Source organism: Copidosoma floridanum, unplaced genomic scaffold, assembly GCF_036245765.1.
Source record: "Copidosoma floridanum isolate Cflo_tuat_1 unplaced genomic scaffold, Cflo_Japanese_pri ptg000026l, whole genome shotgun sequence".
In the NCBI taxonomy this organism is placed as follows: Eukaryota; Metazoa; Arthropoda; class Insecta; order Hymenoptera; family Encyrtidae; genus Copidosoma; species Copidosoma floridanum.
The window spans coordinates 9,453,220-9,476,072 of record NW_028321903.1 but is presented as its reverse complement, the minus strand read 5'-3'; the positions used below and the strand labels follow the sequence as shown (position 1 = coordinate 9,476,072).

The following is a 22,853-nucleotide window of genomic DNA, read 5'->3' as shown; positions in this document are numbered from 1 at the left end:
TGAGAGAGTTAACATTTTTCTTTTTGTTAAAAGTTTTCTTCGTGAAATTGGTATAAATTATTTCATCCATGATTCTTTTCCTAAAATTTGACTGTCTGCCTCAGATTTCTTCCAATTTCTAATTGCAGTTATGATTTAAATTTGTAGTATGTTAAGAAACAGCTAAATCTTTTCTGGTCTATTCATGTTTCGTGTATACAACGTATCAAAGCACGTTTCGTCTCTCCAACATATTAAAAGAGAGAGTCACTGCAAGAGAACTTTTATTTAGTATTTTTAAGTCTATAAAATTCATCTTTACTTAATTGTATACTTTTATTCAAGAGCTTTTTAATTGATAGCAGAACATAAATATTATGAGGTTTTGAATTATTTTAAAATTTAAAAAAAATTATTATTAACAAAAAGAATGGATATGAAAAGTCTAAAGGATACATAAATGCTGATAAGTGTTCTGTTTGAAATCAGTGTATTAAATAAACATAAAATGTTTATTTATCGTGAGTTCATAGGCGTATCAGCCATTTCCCGATATAAAATACCATTAAAAGTATGTATGTGGTTCTTTTCCAGTAAGTGAGTCACTGTATTGACAAAGTATAAGGTCATGGGATCATGGCTGACTACTGTACACATGACTATAACATTCTGTATTATATGCAAATAACTCATAGACAATGATCGCCCACCCATTAATCTCCTTCATAAAGATAATATAAAAGGAAGTGAGGAAAAACTTAGGTGTCTGTCATTACTCAATTTTACGAAAAAGTCAGATAACCCAGTTATTACCCGACTATTACTGTACATAAGAGCACATGTGCTCTGAATCATTGGAAGATAAATAATTTGCTTATTTGCATGAAAAATTACAAATAAATAAACTCGTTATCATCATGTTACTAACTATGAGCAGTAAGATCAACGACCGAAGTTTAGAATGATTCAAATCATAAAACTAACAGAAACGCTTGGTTTTTAATATTAATCGTATGAACTTTAAAAAGTAAGAGCATAATGCGTGCACGAGAGGGTCGAAGACCATGCCTCACCAAGCTCGTCACACTAGGCTAGTATAGGAAATCAGCTTAGAGGTTCGAAAAGCAAGTACACTTGACCCGCTAGGCAGAAACTCTAGAGATCGAATCTGATATCACTGTTTCTTTATAAAACAGTAGACTCTGGTTTCCGTAAGCTATCCAGTGATCATATGTTACCTAAGAAGTATACAGATATTATAATCATCCAAGCTCTCTTGCAGTGACTATTTGTTTGAATACGTGTTCAATGGTTTCTGTACATATTTTAAATTTAATACATAACTTTGATTAGAAATCAGTCAAAGTCTGCAACAAACAGTTGAAAGAAACAACAAAGAAAAAAGAATTATAGCTAAAATGATTTATATTAATTAAACAAAGAGTACGTTCAACAGAAAGAAAGGTGTCGATTCCCTCAGAAAAGTTTATCCATCTTTGTGGCAAATTTTTGAATACCATACCAAGTATTGAATCATTGACCGTTACATGTATACAGGACTCATCCGTATACGTTGAAATTCAAAACTTTTATACTAATTTAACTAAGTAAACTTTCAACTGAAAGAAAAAAAGGGATTCACCTAATAAAGTTCACTTGTTGTAGCGAATTCAAAAATAATATTACAACATAATGGGCGCTGTATCACCACGGTACCAATATTTCGATTGATAGCTTTATTTCCATGTATAAATTTTACAATCTATTTGCATAGGTTTTCCCTCACATGACAGTTTTGCGTGTTACAAAAAATCGTCATGACTCACTTAGTTGCTTATATTTTACACCTTATATTAAATAAAAAAACCTTTCTCTCCTTTAAATTTTCTGCTATATTTACACACCCCTTCATTCAGAACCTTTTTTTACAGAGTGTTAAGCCTTTGTCTAACTGTTTTCTCCTGATTGCCTAGTTTAAAATTGTTCATCTCTCTCGTCACTAATTGACTTATCTCCCTCTTTCCTGACCTGCAAAAAAGTACTCTAGTATCTCTTTTTTCTCCAGCAAACCCTACACTCCACGTTCTGAACCCCTTTGCTGTCCACCCTACCTATGCTCCCACATCTCAATCTTGCTCACTGTTCTTTAATTCCTCCCTCTTATTCTCTTTTACCCTAATATTTCTTAACGCCTAGTCCCTCTTTTACAAATGTGTAATAGTCACAAAATCTTGACCAGTCAATTCTGTATCCATTTATTTGAATTTTCTGGTCTGTCTTAATTTTTATTTCCCTTTTCATTTTTTTTTCCAACCGCGATGATCCCTGCTCCTCCAACAGTCCAGACATCCCCTCTTTACCCTTAATTTCTTTGAATGCTTTAGATTTGCCCCACTTTGTAGCATTTTTATTTTTGATTCCCCTAATCTTGTTCTTAAAATAAATTTTTGACTATCTATCGTCTTTAATTCTCTGTATTTCCCTTATATACTTATTTGCTCTTCTTTTGGTTTGAATTTGTAGGCTGTGTAAATTTGCTTTCCTTTCTTAAACTTATGCTAGCGTGCAATCATTTTTTCCCATTGCCGTATGGACAAATTTTTCTTACACTTTTTTAATTTCCTCTCGTCGTTCCCATCCCCATATTTTCACCTCGTATAGGCATCCTACTTTAGTTATTGTGTTTGAGAGGTATAGTCTCTTTTTCAAGTCTTCCAATTTTGCTTTTTTTCATATTTCCCATACTGTATTAATTGTATTTCTTATCCTATTGGCAGTCTTATTTAAATGCGTACTTAGTGAATTTTGTGTTGAACATTAGAATCCCAAATACTTGTATTCTCTTACTAATATCCTGATTTTTCAAGCTCTATTTTTCGCCTCTTCTACTTCCTCCTTTTTGATAATCATAGTCTTCGTCTTTATTTCGTTTACACTTAACTTATTTCTACCACAGTATTTCTTTAACTAGCTTAATTCTGCAACTGCAATTAATATATTCTGCAAACCCTCCTCTGTATACAGCACTAATACGATGTTGTCCGCAAATTTCAAATTTTACATTTTTACCCCTCCTATCACTGTTCCCTTTACTTGTTTTGCCTTCCATACTTGCTCCATGTTTTCGGTGTGTATGTTGAACAGTATTGAACTCAAATAAAGTCTTTGTTTGACTCTTTGTTTTTGTTAAAAATTTTTCCTATATCCCCAAAATCCGTTGGGCGTAAAAAAATTTTTCCTTTCTCCTTTTTTATTTTATTGTTTATTATGCTATTTATTCAAAAAATATGATCTCTTGAATTTGTTTCTTCTCTTCATCCTAGCTCATTTTCCCTGAGCCCTGTCCTTTTCTCTAGGCTTTTTCTCAGTTTGCTTGTCATAATGGTCATCAGCAGTTTGTAGCCTATATCTAAGAGAGATACCTTTCCTATAATTTTCTAGTTTGTTCTCATCACCTGCCTTATACATAGGAAAAATCCTCGCTATCTCCCACCTATTTATAAATTGTCCCCTGTCAAACATTTTATTTACTGGTAATTCTTCTTTTTCAATCCAAACTAGTAGTAGCTCTTCAAAAAATTTTGCTATTAGTCCGTCTTCCTCTGCTGCCTTACCATTTTTATCTTTTCTAAAGTTCTGTGAACGTCATTTTCACTAGTTTCCTTATTGAGTTTCTCCCATTTTTTTGCCTCTGTATTCTCGAGGTTCTCTACCACCCCCTCTTCTGTGATATTTTTTCCCAATATAATTTTAAAGTGTGATACCTAATCTGTCATACGAATTGCTGCTCCTTTACGTTTTTTCCTTAGCCTGAACTGAGCAATAGCCTTCGAAAAGTCCCCCGCCTATTTTGCTCTGCTAAGTCTTATTTTCTCTATTTTTCTTCTTCTACTACTTTTGCCCTTACTGTTTTTACTGTACCCTTCCTTCTTTTCATTTTCGTCTGTCTTTATCGTCTTTAAAATTTGTCCATTTTTTTGGTGTTGCCTACACCTTTCTTTTTTGTTCTTTAACCTCTTTATGTCCTTTCTATGTTCTTATCCACGTTTTTGCTCCAACCTTTTTTAACCACACCTACTTTGCAACCCACCTCCCAAGTTTCCTTAACCTGTACTTCCTATGCCTCTTGTGAACCTTTTTTCCTCTATATCCAGTACGCCCTCTCTACTCTCTATTTTCTTTGAGTATCCCTTCTTCTCTCTTGCATCCTATCTTAGTATTTCCCTATCAACACAGCTAAAAATAAATGTAAATAGAGTGTCATATACAGAGAATAGCTCTGTAATTCTTGAAGGTGAATTGCTTGATAGCAGTGCAATAAAGAACCAATTGTCTAATAAGTGTCCAGAGCTCGAGGTGAAACCTAATGTATTTAAAAACTCTTGGCTTGTTAGACGTGGCGTTCCTGGAGACCTAAATTGGACTCTGATATTATTGAATGCATAACAAATCAAAATCTACCTAAGTGTGATAAAGATCTTGTCAAGGTAGTTTACATGTATCCACCGCGTGATGGTAAGAATTTTCGGTCGTGTATTATAGAGGTCCCACCAAAATATCATAAATCTTTATGCGGTAAAATACGTGTCTTTATCAATTACTTTTCCTGTTGAATGGACAATCATGTATCTATACTGCAATGCTATAAGTGCTTGAAGTTTGGCCATTTTGCTAAGAAGTGTCAGGGTGATGTGTGTTGTGGTTTTTGCGCTGGCCCGCATGTGCCTAATTCGTGTAGCAATAAGAATAATTAGCACTGCAGCTGATGCCTGGTGTCTAATACATCCGCAAACGTCAATTATAGTGCCTTTGATAAGGTCAAATGTACAATGTTGCGTAAGAGAATTAAGCGTGCTATGTCTTTTGTCAATTATAGCTAATAAGTATTTGTGTATCAGCCAGTGCAATATGCAATCGCTTAATGCCAATTTTATTGATATTCGTGACTTTATTTTAACATATGGAGTACATGGCATATGTATAAGCAAATCTTTTCTTAAGTCACATCATGACTCGGCTTGGTTTAGCATTCTACGCTACCACCTTATCCGCAATGATCGAGTTGATCGTGGTGGGGGTGGTGTTGCTATGTACTTGCATGAATCTATTGGGACTTCTGTTGTTGCATTTTCTTCTGTGTGGCCTGCAAAATGTTGTGTGTCCTGATTATCTTTTCGGTTCGGTTACGTATATTTTTTGGTCAATTTGATATCTCTTGAACCCACTATATTTTACGATATCATTCTGATGCCCGTCATTTTGCCTGTTCTTCCTTTTATGTACGAAATTTCTGCCTTTTCCTGTCTTGTTTCTGTTCAAACCCTCCTTTTTCTTGATTTTACTGATAATGAGATAATACCTAATTTCTGCTAAAGGGAAAAAAATTTCAAATATTTGGATAGAATGACAAAATTCAGGGTACGAGCCCCACATTAATCCTTGCTTTATTTATATAAACACCAAATGCATTCGATCGATGAAAATACGCTTAATTTAAAGCTAAATTCGATATTTATTCAATCTCACTAATTTAAAAATAATATACAAAAAATTATTGCTTTATTAGAATACATTGACATACTATAATTCGTAATAATTATATTTGGTTTTGGTATAGCCACAGTAAAAGGATAGTAAGCTCCAGGGTGCGAGTCTACTATCATCCATCGACTCTTAGCTGTGACTGCTTTTTTTATAATTCCTTTTTCACTCATCATCTCCGCTCTCCCAAATTTATATAGTATTCCTCCTTCATCTAGAAGGTAGACAATATTTTATTTCAATGTTACGTTCACGAAATTTCACATTATAGTCTCTAAGGCACACTAAATGACTTCTCTTATTCCTCCATACATCCCTATTCCTACCGTACGAGATCCCCGTGTACAAATTTTGTTCTTCTTCTTACGTCATTTTTTCATCTCGTTTACTGATTCGCCTGCTGGCATAGCTTCTGGCTTTTCTTCACCATCGCTTCTTTTATTGTCGAATGCAGTAACCCTTTTGTCACGATCGTCATCCTCACTCTTCTCATTTCGTATATTTGTATTTTTCATAAATACTAGTCGTCCTTTCTGTTCTATGTATGCCTCTATTATACTCCGTTCTGCCATGTCTTTCCCCTGCACCCCTCTCCTGTGCTTTATCCCTCTGCTCAACTTGTTGACTTCCAACTTTAATCTAGCTATCACCATCTCATACTTATCTTGTTTTTTGTTAATTCTCGTTAATTTTGTCTGTAATCTTTCGTGTTCTGCTTTTTCTTCTTTACACAGGCTATCTCTTACTGTTTTTAATTTCTCACATAGAGTCTGTTATTGCACTCTCTTTCTAACCTAGATTCTAATTAACTAGTTTTTAATACAAGTACCTGGTGCATTTTTTTCCACCGTCATCTCGTTTCAATCTGGGCTGCTGCTGCTGCTCTTGCTCTTCTTTTGATGCCGATTTGGTGTCCATCTTACCCTGTCTCTCCAAGCCCTCTCCCAACGTCTTAAACTGTTGCCATCTGCTGGTTTTTTGATGAGCTACTCAGATTGACTTAACCACTCTCGTTAATACGCTTCCTTCCGTTACCCCTTCTGCAGCTCTGCTTGGTTCTACTCCATTTGGCTTTTCTACCATCAGTTTCTTTCCATCTTTTCCTCTGTCTGTCTCGAGACTCTGGCCAGACCCTCATTTTATCGGTGAATGTTCTACCTTTCTCCTTCCATTCATTGCTATCTTGAAGCCGATACTTCCACTTCTCAAGAATCTTTCCATGCTTGTTCCGTCTGACTCCTCTATCTTTTTTCCCTACTTCTTATCCGTATCTTTAACTTTCTTTGGTTGACCTCTACTCTTCTTTTTAAGTCTCTCTTTGACTTTAGCTTCGTTTTTCTCTTCATCGTTTGTCCTTGTTGCTTCTCTGACATTCACTTGTCTTATTGAAAAAAAAAAAAAAAAAAAAAAGAAGATTTTTCTGATAATGTCTGGAATTTCAGAGGGGGCTCTCTTTTTGAGGGGAGCCACAACATCTGGAACAGTACACAGGTAAACTAACTATAGGTGTTAAAATGGTTGATACAGCGAGCTTAGATCCTATTTATTGGAAGAAATGTATTTATTGAACTTGGTAATATAGCTGGAGTGTGCTTGAGATGATCGCTGCACTCTCTAAATAATAAGGATATGGAATACATGAAAACTCTGCGTGAATAGGTATACGTACTACTATTATTATTACATTTCAAATGAAAAAAAAAAAAAAGTTTTTTTTTGGTTTCTTTTTATTTTCATTCTTCTTTACCTAGATAATACTATTGCTTACACATCAGCACAGTACTTTTAAGCTTTTTTCTTTCATCTCTACAATCCTCTATCAACTTATTTTGTAAGATAATAAATGATCAACATGAAATTATTCAAGACATACATCAAAGCGATTATTCTATTGATTAAGATTCATCAAATGAAGGTTCAAACTTTTCTGAAACTACAGATGACAAAGAGAGCTTAAGCGAAAAGTAAGTACTGATCATGAAATATATGACAATTAGGCAAATCAACTTCTACCAAGATGCTTCTCTTACCACAGCTGAAAGTATTATAGCTATTTTTACGTTAGTCAACCAACTGATCTTCGATAACAGGCTTTTGTCAAGCATTTTATTGCTCATTTAGTTGCATTATATCTGTCCTAATAATTGTGTAGACACTTTTATTTTATGTGAGATTGTACAAAATACATAATGAATAAATTTAATAATCATGAACATCAAAAATTCATATGACTATTTATGTACTAGTTTAAACAAGGATTGGCCAAGGGTAGGCCCAATAATACAAAAATACTAATTTTGACCCATTCTATCAGTTAAACGATCAGTTTTAGTCAAAAATACGCCTAAAAATAAGAAACAACCAAGCCTAACCCATTGAATATGATCAGCAGTTAAGGTTTTGCCGAAGGTACATCCAACAATTCAAAGAAGCCAATCTGGGCCCACTTAATCAGACGAACCTACAAGCTCCCGCAAGGCTTTATCTAGCGTACGCCAAAAAAATAAAAAATCTGAAACCTTGCCCAATTCCATTTTTTAAACTTGCAAGATAGTGCAAGGCTTTGCCAAAGATGCGCCAAATACATACTTACGAAATGCAAAGCTTGGCACAGTCCTATTGCCTAAGTTTGGCGAAACTTGGGACAATGGTAACCTTGGCCTAACTTGTCCTAAATTGAGTAATTTGTATGAGGATTAACCTTTTAAAATACGATTTAGTCACATGTTTAAGTATTTCTTCTGCCTGTAACTTTGAACTGTCACTGATAGTTAGTATTCTTTAATACCTTTTTTGTAGAAATAATGAGTGTATAGAGATTAATATTGAGAATTTGGCGTGTATGTTGAAACCTCAGATCCTTGTTATATTGCATGTGTGAGCAAAAAAAGTGGTTTAAGTTTTTACGTAATAGTCACATAAGATACTTATTTGTGTTGTTATGTAATTACATTCCATTTAAAAGAGATATCTGTTTTGATTTGCATATTATATTCATAGATGCACTTCAACAAGGAGCGTCACAGTTTGAACAGCAAGCAGGGAAACTTAAAAGAAAGTTCTGGCTACAAAATCTTAAGGTAATTTTTTAAATTTCAGTTATGATTGGTGATTTTCACCAATGAAGAACAGAGAAGAGTATATTATATAAGGTGTACCTTACATTATAATTTAAAAATGAAATACTACAAACATTAGCATACTAAAACTTTTTTAGTTTTTGTTATTAAATCAATTTATCAAATATAACATCTGTGCTCTTACATTACTTTCTTATGATTATTTCTGTATTAATGGATAAAATCCTCGATAATCATGCTTGACTGAAGGGGTACCTACTTGCACATGTGCGTGAATTTTGTTAAGCTTATTTGTTCGAAATGCTAAAGAATGAAAAATTAAAACAATATTTTAGAAAAATTTCTTATAATATTTAAGTGTATAATAATTCTTAACGTTTTCAACAAATTTTGACGTAGTTCAGTAGTTCAAGTGTGACTTTTCGTATGGCAATTAAAATTCAGATAGCGTTTGTGAAATAAATTATTTGACAGTTAGGAAAAGAATGAAAAATATGAACACATAATATTGCGTATTAACATTGGAAGATTAGGTGAGCATATAGCTGACTTGTTTTAACTAAACTTAGATAAAAAGTAAGCGTTCTTTAGTGAAGTGTGGGAAAAATCAAGAGTAATATGGCATTCCTGTTTTTCCAATCTCCTATCAATCTATGTTCTTGTACTGGTTTAAATTCTTTTTAAATACTAAGCTATGCGTCACATAAACGTTTCAGCAATTTAGTTTATTAACTAACTAAAGCATGTAAAAGATTACACACTCAAAACTTTATTTTAATTTTCATTGACGCTTACTTCTTTTTATGAAAGAGAATTAAATAATTTTATTGTGTTAAAATGTTTACACTAATATTTTTTAACACTATGTTAGCATTTCAAAAATGAAAAAAAATCCAAACCTATTAACTTGTTTTTAGTGTCAGTGCCAGAACTAAGTTACTAATTTATTGAAGGATAGGGGTGAAGTTTAAAAACATGACTTTAGATTGGTAGGGGAGAGGGGAGTGTAGAGATAGTGAGCTTCTTTTTCATAAGTGACTATAAAATCAATAAAAAAATTAAAAAGAATCTACATCACAATATGAGCCTTGTGCTGTAGTTATAAAATAAAAAAATTCTACGATTACGAGTTAAGTTTGTGACTTTTCAATATCTGAAATGGTCATGCCAATAACTACAAATATTAATTCTTAGGTTGTAAGAGAAAACTTATTTGTTTAAAAAATTAATATATAATTCATTCTTGTGTCAACAGTAACTATTTCTTATAAGTTCCAATTTTTAAGAAGTTGGTGCGCAAAACTATTTTTATTAAATAATTACATCAACATCAGAATTGTAGTAGGCGCTAGCTACAGCCCCGCTAGGCTTTGATTTCTTAATACTTATAAAATATCCATTCGCTCTGAGTCAATGCAGATGTAGCACCCTTTGAGTTAGATATTTGACAAAAGTTTTACAGTGTAAAAAAACAGGTGACGTAGTGTTACGGAACAAGCTTTGGGGATTCTCGTGTAAACTAAGGATAAGCGAGACTTTACGCTGACTGCTCAGCCACGACCGCCTCCAAACTTAATTGTACTTTTAGGTGCACTATTATTTCGTCAGTTGTACATCAGTGTGCCCAAACACCTCCCCGGCTTATGTGTCTTTTCAATGACACGTCTTGTTATGTGACACCTGCCCGCTATGCTATGTAACAGTGTGACACCTCCCCGGTTTATGTGTCATCCTCAATGACACGTCTTGCTATGTAGCCCGCTGGATATATTTTCTCTAAATTTAAAAACTCTTTATTCGTCTTCTTGTATATGTTTAAGTATCATGAACTGTTTCGTCTTGTCTTCTCACCTCAATATCATTTTTTGACAGAGTTGCTTCATTAGTTCTTGACTGACCAGAAAACGTAGTTGTTATCGGCCACTGGAGGTAATGCAGATTTATTCGTATTTTTAATTAGGTTAGTGATGGATGTATAAGCACACGTCCGAATTGATTTTTGTGCGAATTACCTACTCAACCGTCTAAGACAGTATCCCATTCTACATCCCACCCAATATCACCAATTTACGCTTGTTACGGAACAAGCTTTAGTGATTCCCGTGTAGATAAAGAGAAGGTAATTCCAATATATTTTATATATATGGATTAAAGTGGCTGAAAAATTGTAGTAAGTACCTCTGCTAACAAGACGGAACTGAGGCTCAAACCAATCACTTAAGGATTCGCGAGACTGTACGCATACCGCTTGGCCACGACTGTCACCAAAAGTGGCTATATTAACTGCACTCTTAGGTGCAGTATTATGTCGTCAGTTGTATGCTAGTGTGCCAATACGTAGGCACTGGTTTAGCTGGAGGAGCCAAGCCACGTCCGTGACAGTAGCTAAACCTGGTCAAACAATGTGTATTATGTTCATTAAATTTTTACTTAAAATCTGTCTAGTTAGTACGGTCGTCTTTAAACATACTTAAAATAATTGATGACATGCATTTTGTTATGCAAACGGGTTCTGCTTCTATTAGGCATAATATGAATTTTGACCCTCAAAAACTTGTCCAAAGAGTTGAAGAAATTCAAGGATTCGGTAATAGCAGGTTAATATCCATGTGAACATTTATCCTGATTATGTTTAGAGACAAAATTATAAACAAAACGAATCTGAAATAAAGATTTAACGGATACAAAACACTCGTTTTGACAGGGCTTAGCTATGTCGTCTGTTTAGTAATGCTGCAAAATTTTATTGCGATATCTGCTGCAGAGGGCACTATCTCTACATTGGCTCAGAGCGAATATATATTCTGTTTCGAAATTCAGCTGCCATTGCATGTTAATTATAAGACTTGTAAAAATTGTACACTACATCATACTTGTACAAGCTTGTGGTCTGCTAATAGTGAGATACAAACGTGTAGATTTGGTAAGAATAAATTCTGACAATGATAAGAGGGCTATCGATGATTTCTTACACCGATTACTTTAAAACGTGATAGTGTCAAAATCGAGTACAATGACACTATTTTTTTCCTTAGATGATTTAGGGTACAGTACTGGTTATTTGAGAAATTACTCAAATAAAATCAAAAAACTAACTATGTAACAACACTATTTATACAGGCTCTCTTACGGATCGAATGAGATGAATGTTAATGCATTATTATGTGGGGGACAATTGACGCAAAAATTATTTATTCATTTTTATGTAATAATTAAATACAACCGTTTTAAATTATTTTAAATGTACACAAAAAAATCTTAGAACTGAATGTTATCAAGGTTAATTGGATTAAATCGTTAATATTGCATCCAGCATTTCTAAAAATTTCGAGACAAAGAAAACAATGGGAAATCTTTTTATACTTCCATCTGTATATATTAAAATTCTAAGATGTACGCAAATTTATGTATAACGGCAACATGTAATCCTAAATGGAAAGAATTGAAGTTAATTCGATGAAAGTTTCTAAAAATACGAGAACGAATGACTATCCAAACATGACTGTTAGACTATTTTACTTAAAATTAATGTAAGGTTTAGATAAAATCATTAAAAATGATACGTTCGGTCAAATATTAGCATACGTTAACACCACAAAATTCATAAAGTGTGGTCTACCTTATGCATACAGTTTAATAACTATGCATTATGATAAAAAAAAAAATTGTTTTAGCTGAAATATCTTCTGGTGATACAAAACTTACAAAATTAGTGATTTAATACATGCTTTACTACCCTCATACTGAACAAAGTCCTAGTATAATTGATCTAAAATGTAAGAAAAATGTTCCGAAACCATTTACAAACGTAACTACATTTTGAACGAATAGTAACCCCGAATTTAAAGGAGAAAGAAATACTTCAAAACAACATGTTCATAAGCTTTAGAGAAAAGATAAAATTTTAGTTGATAGTTTGAGAGTTGCACGTATAATACATTTTTTTCGATGAAATACAAATGTCGTATTAACGTCGAATTTGGTGCATCTACTCAAAGTATACAATATACTTATGACTACGTGCATTACAGTAGTGATAGAGTATACATAAAAATTCGAAAATTTAAAGACCAAGACAAAGCAATATTTGATAAAATTAACAGTTACCTTATAGATATGTAGGTCCGATGGAAGAAGCTTGGAGATTGCGAGAATTTTTAAATTGTAGGAGAAGTCATACAGTTGTATAAATGACTGTTTATCTTTAAAACAAACAAAAAAATATTTTCAAAGAAGATGATATTAAAAGGGTCATAAAAAAACTACAATTTGCAGTTAACAGCTAGGTTTGATGTAAGTACACATGATGGCTTTGAAAAATCCATAATGTATGCGAATATTCCAGAATACTACATTTTTCATGATACATTTAAAAGTTAGGAGAGACAAAAAATGTAATAAAAAATACTGCAATAGGTTAATAAAACATTGTACATCGAAAAAATCATTAAATTTTTTTTTTTTCAATTTGTATTAAATGAAGTAACTGGCTTACATTGTTCAAAGATGTTAGAACGTTCAAAAGAATGACTTATGAAACATTTAAATATGTTGTAATTTCAATGTTAAACAGATAATGATGAAACAATATATAACATTTTTTAAAAAAGCAATCGCTACCATGTTTCCATATTAACTAAGACCATTTTTTGCTTTGTTTTTAGTTTTCGAAAACATTCAACGTGGCAACAAATAAAATTAATATAAAGAATTTTTTAAAGCAGATTTGCTAAATGCTAATTATAATTTAGCTCTTTTACATATTAACTTAATTTTAAAATCAAAAGATAAATCGTTTATGTGCTTTAAACTACCTACAGCAAAGGAAAAGGAAAAAAAATATCTACACGAAGAAAGACGTTTGAGTAAAGAAATGTTTAACTCAATATATATTCGTTTAAGTAATGACCATAAAAAATTATTTAATATTATTTACGAACGGGAAAATAATATTTTCTTCATAGATGATCCAGAAGGGTCGGAAAAAGCTTTTTTATAAAAAACGTTTATTTATTATTTTTATTCTTAAAATAAAAAAGTTTTCTCATCGCATGGACAACTATAACAATAATTTGGTTCCAAAAGGAACGACAAGTTATAGTAATTTTAGACTTCCTTCAAATCCTAATGATATACAAAGTGCCTTTTTAAAATTAAAATCAGATAAAAAAAAAATAAAGAGAAATGGATTTAATTATTTAGGAGAAAGCTTCATTGATTAAAAAAAAGCATTGAAAACAGAAGACAGGAAATTAAGTGATTTATGTAATACTGAAAAATATTTAGAAAATAAAACAATTATTATAGGGGGTGATTTTTGCTTAATCCTCCAAGTATTAAAAATAGTCACAGGAAAAATATAGTCAAACAAACTATAAAATCTTCCTTTTTAGGGAACTCATTTTAAATGTTAAAATTAGAAACTAATATTCAGACAACCAATGAGAAATTATTAAAATCATTATTGGAAATTGAGAAAGGAGAGACAGAAACATAATATTCCTAAAAATTAAATATCAAATAATATATTTTAACAAACATTATCTGATATCTATAATTGTTTGGTAAATAGTATTTCACTAACATTGCATAACGAGTTTACTTGTTATTTAAATGATAAAATTCTTGAAAATTAACTTAAAAACTTAAATTTGTTATAGTACAAATAATGCAACTTATAAAGAAGTTCATTATTCGGACGATAAAATTTGTATAAATTTTCCTGAGAAAATGTTTCACACTATTTGTAAAGGATTACCACCTCATAAACTAAATCTACACAATTTGTACAGTAGTTCCTTCAGTTCAAAGTTTAGGTAATGTAGGTTTACGTATAAGAAAACCTTTACTTTTTCATGGTGAACTATACGTGGCTTTATAAATATGTAGAAATAAAAATAATTTATTTATTTAAATAGAAGAAAAATACAAAAACAGAAGATATTGTTTGAAAATAAATTTTTTCATTATTGACTGTCTTTACAAAATAATTTTTAGAAATTGCTTGACAAAATTTATAACAACAAATAAAAAGTTATCATATTTATTACGTAACTATGCAAAAATGGCCCTCACGTCCCAAAATTCTCTCGCTGATGCAACGTATTTACAAAGAGCATTCATTTGAAGCTTTTCCGAATTTGGTTGTTTTTCGGGAGCTGTATATACGTGAAGATTAGGAAAAAAAGACGCCAGTAAACAGTGAGCTGAGCTGCAAAAACACAGCAGTGCCAGCGAGGAAGGACAACAAAAATGCAAACGTGACTACCAGGATACACAGTAGCTGCTATGTCAAGAGTCACTGCGAGGGGAGATACATGGCAGCAGCAGTGATGGTGGCCAGTAAAGCATGTGTTTATTCACTAATTTTGTAAGTTTTGTATCCCCAAAAGATATTTCAGCTGAAACAATTTTTTTTTACTATGATGCATAGTTATTAAAATGTATTCATAAGGTAGACCACACTTTAAGAATTTTGTAATGTTAACGTATGCTAATATTTGTCCAAACATATCATTTTTAATGATTTTATCCAAACCTTACATTAATTTTAAGTGAAATAGTCTAAAAGTCATGTTTGAATAGTCGTTCGTTCTTGCATTTTTAGTAAACTCTCATTTTATTAACTTTAATTCTTTCCATTCAGGATCACATGTTACTGTGTTATATATAAATTTGGTCTACCACACTTTATCATTACAGATACTGCATAGTAAAATGTTTCTGCATACATTCTGGACCTTCAATACATGTAGATGGAAGTATAAAAAGATTTCCAATTAATTTATTTGTTTCGAAATTTTTAGAAATATTAGATGCGCTATTGTCAATTTCGTCCAATAACCCTTCATAATATTTAGTTCTAAGATTTTTTTGTGTATATTTAAGATGATTTAAACAGTTATGTTTGATCATTACATAAAATGAGTAAAAAATTTTTGTGTCAATTGTCTCCCATATAATAATGCATTGATATTCATCTCATTTGATCAGTCAGTGGTAAGACAGTCTGTATAAATAGTGTTGTTATATAATTAGTTTTTTCATCTTATTTGAGTAATTTCTCAAATAACCAGTACTTTATCCTAAACCTCCTCAGGAAAAAATAGTGGAAGCACCACAGAACGAATAAAATAATATAGTTTATAAAAAATTTTGTAAAGTATCTTTTTATATTATATAGTTAAATGTGTGGGATTTTTTACGTAACACATTTTATTGAAATTAGAAAATTTTTACATTGAATGAAGTATCAACGTATATTATGTTAAAAAACTTTTCATACGTTTTTTAACTTTCCTATAATAATAATAATTTTAAAAAAGTCATCGCACATAAACTTTATGATTGAGATTAGCGTAAAAACTAATTTCCAAAAAAATAACATACTTATCAAATTGTGTATTTATTTAAAAGAAAGTTTTCTTAACATTGTTTGTTACTATTAAGCTGACTTACCTGCCTTATAGATAGTGTGAAAATGATAAATATGAATAGGCATAATTTAAATTTATGTTTGGAATTTTGAAGTAAGTATTCGTTAAATGTTTTATTAAAAAAGACATGAAGTCAATGTTTATAAACAAGCAGCTTAATTTATGCAAAACAATATGTCGTGCTTGTTATATGTAAACTTTGGATTTAAACTAACAAACGATTTCTTGTCTATAGCAAAAACTTTTCGATATTAGGAGTTTTCATAACAACACTGTAGGTGAAATCGGTTAATACAAAAAGTTTATTTTTATAATATTTACAATTTTTGTATCGAACATTTTGTCTTAAAATGTGCTGTTCAAAAATTAGATGGTGTAAAATGATTTTTTGGCTATTTTCAAATAATTTTTGTTGATTTAATTGGTAAGATGGCTTCTTAGACAAAGTTACTGTACAAAAAACTTTTTTTTTAATAAGCTCTACAATGTAACATTTATGGCTGCACGATATCTCAAGAGTACTCTTGATATTGTCTTGTCTTGTCTTGTTTTTTAAGACAATAGTCGAGACAAGACATAATTAAAAGTTTCAAGACAATACCAAGATAAAGTTCTCAAGAATTTTGGTCTTGACAATATTCTTGTGCATTTTTGTGTACAGTAAGGAAATGTAATGAATAGCGAATTATTTCAAACGAATACATTTAATTAATAAATAAAATTTTTTGGATAAATGAGTACCTGCAAGGAATACGTTTTCAGAATTTTTTCTTATTTATTAATAATAATTTAGTTACATTATGCTGTGAAAATATTAGTTCCTAAATCAATTCTGAAATACTGTCATATGATGAGATCAATAAGCCTTAAAATCAAATAAACGGAATAACTAATAATTTAACAAAAAATTTACCATTTTATAAATCAACTTGAAAAATTTCAAACTTCAAAGAACTTTTAGCCCATGAGTTTAAACAAACTAGTGACTTCATTTTATCACTTTATAAAGAACTTCTTAAATAAGTGATTACTAATGAGCTTTCTGAAAATAAATGCTCAGCAGGGACAAAAGACGCAAATATACCAAGAATGTCTCTTGCCATACAAGAAATATTTGGATATATATTGGCATGATTTTTCCACCATTCCAAAGTATCAACATCTCTACTTGCTCTTGGAGCTTGATAGTAGTTGTTAACTTTAGTTTTCCAAGAATTTAGTTTTTCAGTACCATTAACATACATCAAGTCAAAACACATAAAATCCTCGTCAATCTTTTCTTCAAATTTTGACGTACTCGCGCATTCCATAATAGGGGCAGAAAAATATTTCCCTTGAAATAATTTTTCAAACTTATTAACACTAGCATCTTTTATTTTCTTGCCCTAAGCTGTAGTGTTGAATCCTTCAACTTTATGTCGAGGATCTAAAATGAGAGAGACGCTATAAATACAATTGCACTTACGATAGTGCTTCAACAGTTTACCACGTCCACTTTGGATAGCTAGAAGAAAAACTACATCGTTATCAGTTCTTTGTGCTTTGGTATCTAAATCAAGTGCAATGAATTAAATTTCATTAACTAGCACATAAAATGTCACTACAGCGCTTAGCAAAGTCACGTATGTTTGACCTGATACAAGCTTTCCTACTTCTTTAAAATACTTGAGAACGTTTTGTAACTTTTCTATAACGCACCATTCATTTTCAGTGATTTTGTAACTTTTGACTTCAGTATACGTATGAAATAAAATTTTTAAAGGTAATTTTAGTTTTGAAATATTATTTAACATGTTAAAAGTACTGTCCCACCGAGTTTTAACATCTAAACTTAATTTGACATACTTCATACTAGTCGCAGTACACATCAAGTTTAGTTTAATTCTCAAAGGTTCAGAAGACTTGACTTTTTTACATAGATTCCGTACTTTAACTATTAGTTGTACAAAAGTTGCTTCCTCATCCTGCTCTTCATCGACACAATCATCTTCATCGTCACCTTCACTGGGATCATCATCAGAACCGTATGCGTAATCAATCAAAGTATCAGGTACTTTTACTTTGACCTATTTCAAAATATCTTGGACAGCTAAATTTATCACATGTGCAAGGCATTGGTAATGTTGATCATCTAAATTAAATTTAATTTTTTCTTCATCCATCAAATAGGACAATCCTTTGATAAACGAGGTATTAGCTGACACATTATCCATCGTTACTCCTAAAAATTAGAAAAAAAGATCTTTTGAACACAAAAAAAAGTTTAAAGGGAGTTAATTTAAACAATATTGTAAAATATTTAACGGAGTCATATCAATGCCTCAAGTGAATACCATCCTCTTTTTAGATTCAAGAGAAATATATCTTTTGTACTTATATCTCTCACAGAAAACATTATTGCCCCAATTTGCGAGTGAAAGACCTCTTCTCATATTTTTAGGCGAAGACACGATTCAGTTTTTGAATTTTATATTTATTTAAAATTGTTTATAATTTTAAAAAAGAAAGCTGTTTTTTTTTTAAAGTAGAAAAGTGACGTTTTTATCTAAAAATTTTGTACGGAGGATGTCTTCCATCTAAGGTATCGATAAATATAGTAGATTTCGCCAAGTGAGTCTTATCACTGCCACAGCTTTCCTGGGCCTGAGGGTTCTGTAAAGTAGAGCTTGAGCGATTGTTGGCTAGTCATGGTTGGTAACTCATGTAACGAATGCTATTTTTCCTACCGAGGGTGCATTCAACAATCGAATCTCTTGAAATACGCCTGAGGTAGGAAAATTACTTCAGGGCTGGGTGTGCCCTCGGTAGGAAAAATATGGTTTGCATCTGGTGCGCATCCAACCAGCGCAAGCACCACGAGTCCCTCGGGCATGGTGCTAGCCCTAACGATATGCTTGACGAGGTACGAAAACTATGTCATCGTATTTAAATGAAAATCAAGCACTCTATAAACAGGATGCTTAAAAATTAATATCAATATTTCAAAGAATTAAGAAAAATTAATAATTGTACCTTGCACTTAATGTTCTATTTTGTAAGATTCCAAGACCTTCATAAAAATATTAGCAATATCCTTTCCTGTGTGTGTTTCTTCATATGGAACTAAATGGAGAGCTAATAAACGATGATTTCGATTTTTGTCGATGAAATGAATGGTTGTACCATAGTACGATTCATTACTCTTAGCTGTCTAGGTATCAATGGTAAATAAAAACTTAGACGTATTTTCTTGTAAGAGGGATTTTAAATTAAGTTGAATTTTTGGGAATTCAGTTCTTATCTTATCCGTCATACTATTTCTCTTAGGCATCTTTACATCAGGATTCAATAATTTAAAAAATTTCTGTGTAGGTTCATCATCACAAAAGCTTAACAGTAGATTTTTTATAGCTAGCCATGTGCAAATTGTTCTATCCCAATCGATCGCAGTATTGTCTGCGTGATCTTTTTTCTGCCAAATAAAAATTAATTTTTATGGATAATTTTATTGTTGTGTACATATAATATATAAGTATAAAAAACATAGCTTGTAGGCAATAATTATAAATTTTAAGATTCTAGTTAGAATGTCTTCCTCCATAAGAGAAAGTAATCAGACACTTACCCGATTTTTCTAATCAACCGAAGTATGAAATTTTTTCAAATCGTCTACGAGAATCGTTAAATATAATGAAATTTAATTTGTTTTTACGTTATCTACCATTGCAATATTAATTTGAATGAATCAATCATGAAAACTAAATTATTAAACCGATGATTACTAATGGAATAACTCGGCTAAAAATTAAAATCGTAAGAAGAAGAATTTTCAATAAAATTAACAGTATTCTTATGTCACACTAATTTCCAGTCAAAAATCCATCGGCAAATGTGTGCGTTGGATTACAGAAACAATAGAATCAGCTGGCAATACGAAGCCAAAGTTATAGACAATGTGAAAGATCAGGCAGCCAATCGCAGCCAAATTGCTGAATTGCTGATTGCTTTTTTTTGCTGCTTGAATGGCTTCTGTTGCCGTGAGCTGCTTTCGTTTGCTTTATTTAATATGAAAATAGAATGTTACCATATTAAACGGTATCTCATTACTCTCTATAGAAGATAACTAACATAAATTATATATAATATATATGACTGTACTCGAGATGTAAGTACTATCTCTCTATCTTACAATTCAGCTGTAATGACTTGATCTTAGTGCAAAATTTTTTATATTTGTGTAGGTAAGGAAGGTGGGGCCTTCAGTTGTCAGGTAGAGGGGAGCATCCTTGATATACGGTATCTATAGATTTGCTATGCTCCCCCCTCCTATACATCTGACTTGTTTGAGTGTGAAAGAAGTTTGCGACGTGACGTGTGTTACCTACTGCAATGGTAAATCTTTATATTAAATAATACAACTAATTTTATTACTTACGTTAACATAAGCATCTAACGCACTTTAGTTTGATGGAAATTTATTTGGCTTTTCTTTAAACAAATCCTGGAATTCTTTTGAGTGATCTTTTTTTAAATGGAACTTAAATCCCGACGTGTTGCTGTTTTTCATTTTAACAATTTTATCTTTACACAATAAACACACGCCAACTTTGTCATTTGCTTCGTTAGTCGTAGAACGAAAGTATGTTTGGTAACTTCTTTTTTTTTTGGTTCATCAGCACACAAATCATCTGTTAGCACATCTTCATTTTCAAAATTTGTGGCACTTTTAGAAGGATGACTTTCTATTTTGCCATTCTGTTCAAGTTTTAATTTTTTCAATACCTTACTTAAACTCATTTTAAATCACCACTTATTTCATCAATTATTATAAAAAAAAACTAACGTGGAACTCAGTAGGAGTTCTGGTAAGCAATTATACGATTCCTTACACGTTATTAGCTTGCGAATGGTATAAATTAAAACGCTTAGCACGAAAAATAAAAAATAAGATATCAAAATAGTCAGGTTGATACCACTAATCATCAAACGGTACAGAGGAGGTGATATGTGACTTTTCTGCTATATCAACAAAGAAGAATTATGCGACAAACTGTATATGAGACGACAACGGAGACGGTACTTAGTAAATCCATCCTTTATTACAACCGCGATCCTTCTAAGTAGGCTTGGTAGTTCTAATGAGGGGGGGGTAAAGAAAGGGAGAAAAAGGGTCTATTTTCTTGCTACTGCTTGCAACGAGCGAAAAAATTGGAAGTTCCTTACGCTGTATAGATTAGGAAGTGCAGGAAAATTCAAGGTATATTGACAACCAGCATGGTGGTGCAGCGGTGTTAAGATGGCTCGTCATCCTTGTACTATCTGTTTGTGTGACTTTAGACTATTACACCTGAAAACATTGAGCAGCAGGTTCAGTATATATACCTATAGATATGAATCCGCTTGCTTACGTGCTGAGGTGGGCCTTTGGTTTTGGACTTTCAACACGTCATATATTTTTTTATCATTCGGCAAACTTGGACTTTTGTGATTTTATTGGAAAGAAGATTATTTTAACAACTTATTCTTAGTTTTTGTTATGTATGGCTCGACTGATAGCTTAAGAAAGCTAAGACTTGGTGAAAAAATCGATATGCCTCATAAAATCAATGCTAAGTTGTCACTCTCCCAAGTATTAAGTGCCACGAAAGAAAGGGCGTATGACACTATGATACATATATAAAGAAAGCTAGATTGATTACCGATTTGTTGCTTGTCGCAAGCGTGAAAATAGACTTTTGGACACCGAGAAAAAGCTAGTTGTAATTTTATGCTTAAAAACGTACTGCTATTTTATCACGGAAAATTTAGTCGTGCTCAAATCGCTTACGCTGAAAAATTGTTCATAAAGTATTTAGAAAAAATTTTGCACAAAAAGTTATGTGTTAAAAAGTATAATCTACTGTTTATATATATCATAGTTACTTTTTGTTAGTACTTTCTGTTTTTGGTACATAGTTGTAGTAAATCATTTAAAAAATTGTAACCTTTTAATGAAATTATTTAAAGTTAGAATTAAAATTATTTTTTGTCACCAATTCTTAAAGTAAGGTTTAAACCAAGAGTTCAAGACAAGATCAAGACAAGACCGAGATATCGCTTATCAAGATCAAGACAAGAGATTATCTAACAAGATTTAAACGAATGTTGTCTTAAACAAGACTTAAACGAATACAAGACTTAAACGAATATTATCTTGTCTTGCTCTCGTGCAGCCCTAGTTACATTTAACATTTATTTCTATAGGACTAGAATTTATTTATGTAATAGGAAAAATGTTTTTTTGCTGTTTTTGCAGATATTTTGCTTTATAGAGAGTCTGCATTGCGGTTTGGAGCAAGGTGTATGGTACAAAAAAAATTTACTATAACGAAATCTATAACTCTGTCTCCAAACGCAAACGTGTAAATAGTACGTAAAAAAGTTATAACTAAGAAACTTGCTTTTTTTTGTCTCAGAACGCTGCACTGAAAATACTGTCAAAATTTTTTCTTTGTATGAAACTTATTGAAATGTAAGCCATCAGTTTAGACATCCAACTGGAAGTTACGAACAAAATTTCAGCCTATTTGGATCATAATTATTTGAGTTAGTCGAAAAACTTAATGACCTACATACATACTTCTAAATTAACACTATGTGACTAATTCAGATCACACTTATTCTAAAAAGAAATTTTTTTTACATGAATAATAGACTATTCATAAGTAGTTACACTTTTTTCTATGATGAAATCATAAGGGATGGATTCTACCTAAATATTAAGTATATTAAAAAACTATTATAGTGTAAGCATTTCTAAAGAATGCCATTCGATAAAAGTTATTAATAAAGTGACTAT

At 31.7% G+C, this 22,853-nt stretch overlaps 1 protein-coding gene across 1 annotated transcript in view; it reads left to right on the top strand.

The window, feature by feature from the left end:
- LOC106639261 (neuronal synaptobrevin) overlaps positions 1 to 22,853 on the top strand; it is a 174,571-nt gene that overhangs the window by 12,113 nt on the left and 139,605 nt on the right. The window contains exon 2 of the mRNA XM_089595670.1: positions 8,521 to 8,600. Within this exon, the coding sequence (XP_089451796.1) occupies positions 8,521 to 8,600 (80 nt within the window). The remainder of the gene's footprint in view (positions 1 to 8,520; positions 8,601 to 22,853) is intronic.